Here is a 1684-nt window from a genome sequence, read left to right as displayed (position 1 = left end):
TAAAAGTACAAAGATTGAACTTATAGACTTTGTTTCAGGGTATTATTCTCTGAAGTAGAAATTCATCCTAAATGCTATTCCACATATCTGCATTTGAAATGACCTGAAACAAACATGGCAGAGGCGCTAGTGCTGTAGCCAGGACCGGCTTACTGGCCATCAGACTTACAGACTCTTACAGTCAGCATCTTTCTATCTTCGGCCTTAGTAGAATCAACACCAGTTGGGAAATTGTTTTGTTGGTGATGTTACAAATGTTGGTGATGCTGCTCTACTCCCCCAAACCGCTGTCACTACATGTCTGTGGCCACATGATGACAGATGTAGCTACCAACACGCCCAGTGATACAGAGAAATTAGTACACCCATAAACTAGTGCCAAATCCATTAGAGGTTTTCACACTTAGCCGAGATAAAGCTGGGGCGAACAAATAAGGTAATCTATGGGTGTGGGGTTTTTTTTTTTTTTACTTCCTCTGGCTTCCTGTGGGGTGGGGGGTTTAATTTATGCAACTTCTGACTGTACTGCTGTCTCTCTTGGGCAGGACACTCTTTTAAAGATGTTTTTAATCTCAGTTTTTTTTTTACTGGTTAAATAAAGATTAAATAAAAGTCCTCACACGGTTGTGGTGGTTTTCGTCCTTCAGATCTGAGGCTACACTGCTGATAAAAGTCTCTTACCTTCGTTCCATTGTTGTACATGGCCAGCATGCAGAGCATATGCAGGGTGTGCCCACATTTGATGAATTTTCCCACAGTGTCTGGCTGGATGCTCTGGCCTCCCTCCTCTGTGGATGGGGTCTCGTAGCCAGATGGGTTGGACAGTTGGTCCATGCAGATAATACAGTCCTGAAGGTACATGAGATATCTATGCTCAGAGCAAAATTACACAACACAAACTCACTTCACAGAAACTTATTTACCATTCGGCTCAACAATCACTATCGAACAAGACAGCTGAGATAAAACAATTTTTGTGCTGCATTCAGTTTTGAATTGTGGTTCTCTATTAAGTCCAAACTCAGTGTTTAGTTAAGCTTGAGCCGAGACAGCAGAAAGTCTTTTGGTCTAGGAGGACACGCAGAAACAGCTACAGGTGTTTGATTTGGAGTAACCGAATTGGGAACATTAGAGAGACAGCTCAGGTTGAGCTTTGGAAAAAAAGTTAGAGAGACATGATTGAGATTGTTTGGACATGTGCACAGAGGAGGGATGGTGGGTATACTGGGCAAAGGATGGGAAGAAAAGAAGACGACCACAGATTTCTGGAGTGACAGAGGAGGATGCTGTGGTGTGATGATCCGCTGTAGCAGCCGCTAAAGGGAGGAGCGCTAAGGAGAAAACAAAGTCTGGGAATAATTCCCAACCAGATTATCTCTTATACTCTTCAAGTTAAAGACAATTTGCGTGGACATGTTATCAGACGTGGGGCTTGAACCAATGTAGAAGTGGTAAAGGGTTATTTACTCGAATTACATTTAAAGATGATGGAAATCCAGTAACAAAAAGACTGATGTTGAGTGTTTAATGGCTAATTGTGTAAAATATTTTTGACCTCAATACTGACCAAAAGAATCATTCATCCGATTCATGCAAGAATTGTTCATCAAAACAATAAATGAACTTTTCTTTCATTTCTAACAGATCTGGGAGTAGACGGGGGAAACACGGAAACATTTACCTC

At 41.6% G+C, this 1684-nt stretch overlaps 1 protein-coding gene across 1 annotated transcript in view; it reads right to left on the bottom strand.

Moving 5' to 3' along the window:
* dtx2 (deltex 2, E3 ubiquitin ligase) overlaps positions 1–1684 on the bottom strand; it is a 15463-nt gene that overhangs the window by 4356 nt on the left and 9423 nt on the right. Inside the window, exons 6-7 of the mRNA XM_013908845.1 lie at positions 1643–1646; positions 682–868 (exon numbers count right to left, since the gene is read on the bottom strand). Coding sequence (XP_013764299.1) covers positions 682–868; positions 1643–1646 — 191 coding nt within the window. The remainder of the gene's footprint in view (positions 1–681; positions 869–1642; positions 1647–1684) is intronic.

Source organism: Pundamilia nyererei, unplaced genomic scaffold (assembly GCF_000239375.1).
Source record: "Pundamilia nyererei isolate P.nyererei 1_Seehausen unplaced genomic scaffold, PunNye1.0 scaffold00015, whole genome shotgun sequence".
NCBI classification, from domain to species: domain Eukaryota; kingdom Metazoa; phylum Chordata; class Actinopteri; order Cichliformes; family Cichlidae; genus Pundamilia; species Pundamilia nyererei.
The sequence above is the reverse complement of the archived record's forward strand: the minus strand, read 5'-3'. Positions and strand labels throughout refer to the sequence as shown.